Raw genomic sequence first — 1,261 nt, 5'->3', positions numbered from 1 at the left:
ATCCTGAGCAGGGCCTGCCAGCCGTGGCCGCGAAGCCTGCTGGGACTTGTAGTCCGCTTCAGATTCTTTTTCCCTGTCTGCGCAGACTCGCACGGCCTGTGTTCGCCCTTCGGCCCTGCAGAAGCCCAGCCCAGACTTCAATGCTCCCCACCCCCATTCCGCTCCATCCCCTCGGGGGCCAACCTCCTCCGGTCACGTGGGAAGCCATTCATGCGGCGATTGGCCGTGGGGGTTCAGGGGCGGGGCGCGGGGGCCCTGAAAGGTTCCTTGCCCCCTTGTAGGGCCGCTTGTTTGGCTGCTGCCGTCACCTCATGGCGACGCGGCTAGAAGAGGCAGCGCGGGGTAGAGGCGGCGGCGGCGCCGAAGAGGCTATTGAGGCCGGACGGGGCGGACGGCGACGCAGCCCGCGGCAGAAGGTCAGTCTGGGAAGCGTCTGCGTTGTTGTCCGGCCCGGGAAATGCCCGGGCTAGATTTTTCGGGGTCCACATCTTCACTCTCTCTGGTTACCTTTAGCCACGGGACGAACATCCGGCCTTCTTCCTTCCCGGGGGTGACGACAGCGGGAGCGGGTCTGGGGGGATTTGGGACTGAGATGGATGGGATAGGAGGGAGCGAAGGTTGGGGTTTTGGGGCGCGCGACAGAGGTGGGAGAGGGCAGGGGGCGCAGCCTGGTGTGAGGGGGAAGGGGTGCGAGGCGGGGGCGCGCCAGGTGTGACAGCCACGTGCGGCGGATGCCGGGGAACCCCGGGCGCCAGGTGTTCCTTCTCCTAGCCCCCGCCCTCGGCGTGCTCTCCGTGCTCCCAGCGCAGTCGGAGGGCTACCTGGGTCAGGGGCTGGCCCTGCTCTTGCCGGGCAGGTGCGCAGGGCGCGCTGCGGGGTGCGCCCGGGCGGCGCGGGCGAGGCTGTTGCGCAGTAAGATAACAGCGCGGGAGCTGGGGTTGCACTGCGCCCCCCTTCCCCCGCCCCCCTGCGCTCCCCGCCACTGCGCGGGCGGGCGAGCGCCGCGGGGCTGGAGGAGCCACTCGGCTCCTGGGTCACAGGGCTCGTCTCTGGTCACTACGGGCCTGGTTACACGTGGGACCGGGACCCGCGATGGGAAGACGCTGCTGGTGGACCTGGGTCGCACAGGGTTGGGGGCAGCATCGCGTGATAGCCGGTCTTCCCCTTTAGTCCTCTCTCCCCTTTCTTGCTCTTTCTTTATTTACCCTCCTTTCTTTTATTTCTTTCTTTCTTTCTTTTTTTTTTTTTTTTTTTTTTTTTT

The 1,261-nt window shown here is 66.0% G+C and overlaps 1 protein-coding gene across 1 annotated transcript in view; it reads left to right on the top strand.

Annotated features, from left to right (window-relative positions):
- Positions 1-259: 259 nt before the first annotated feature.
- Positions 260-1,261, top strand: part of LOC111157168 (taxilin gamma) — a 57,406-nt gene continuing 56,404 nt past the window's right edge. The window contains exon 1 of the mRNA XM_022518444.1: positions 260-416. Coding sequence (XP_022374152.1) covers positions 312-416 — 105 coding nt within the window. The 5' untranslated portion in view covers positions 260-311. The remainder of the gene's footprint in view (positions 417-1,261) is intronic.

The sequence above is a fragment of the Enhydra lutris genome, unplaced genomic scaffold, assembly GCF_002288905.1.
Source record: "Enhydra lutris kenyoni isolate GAN:26980312 unplaced genomic scaffold, ASM228890v2 scaffoldscaffold52, whole genome shotgun sequence".
Classification (NCBI taxonomy): Eukaryota; Metazoa; Chordata; class Mammalia; order Carnivora; family Mustelidae; genus Enhydra; species Enhydra lutris.
The sequence above is the reverse complement of the archived record's forward strand: the minus strand, read 5'-3'. Positions and strand labels throughout refer to the sequence as shown.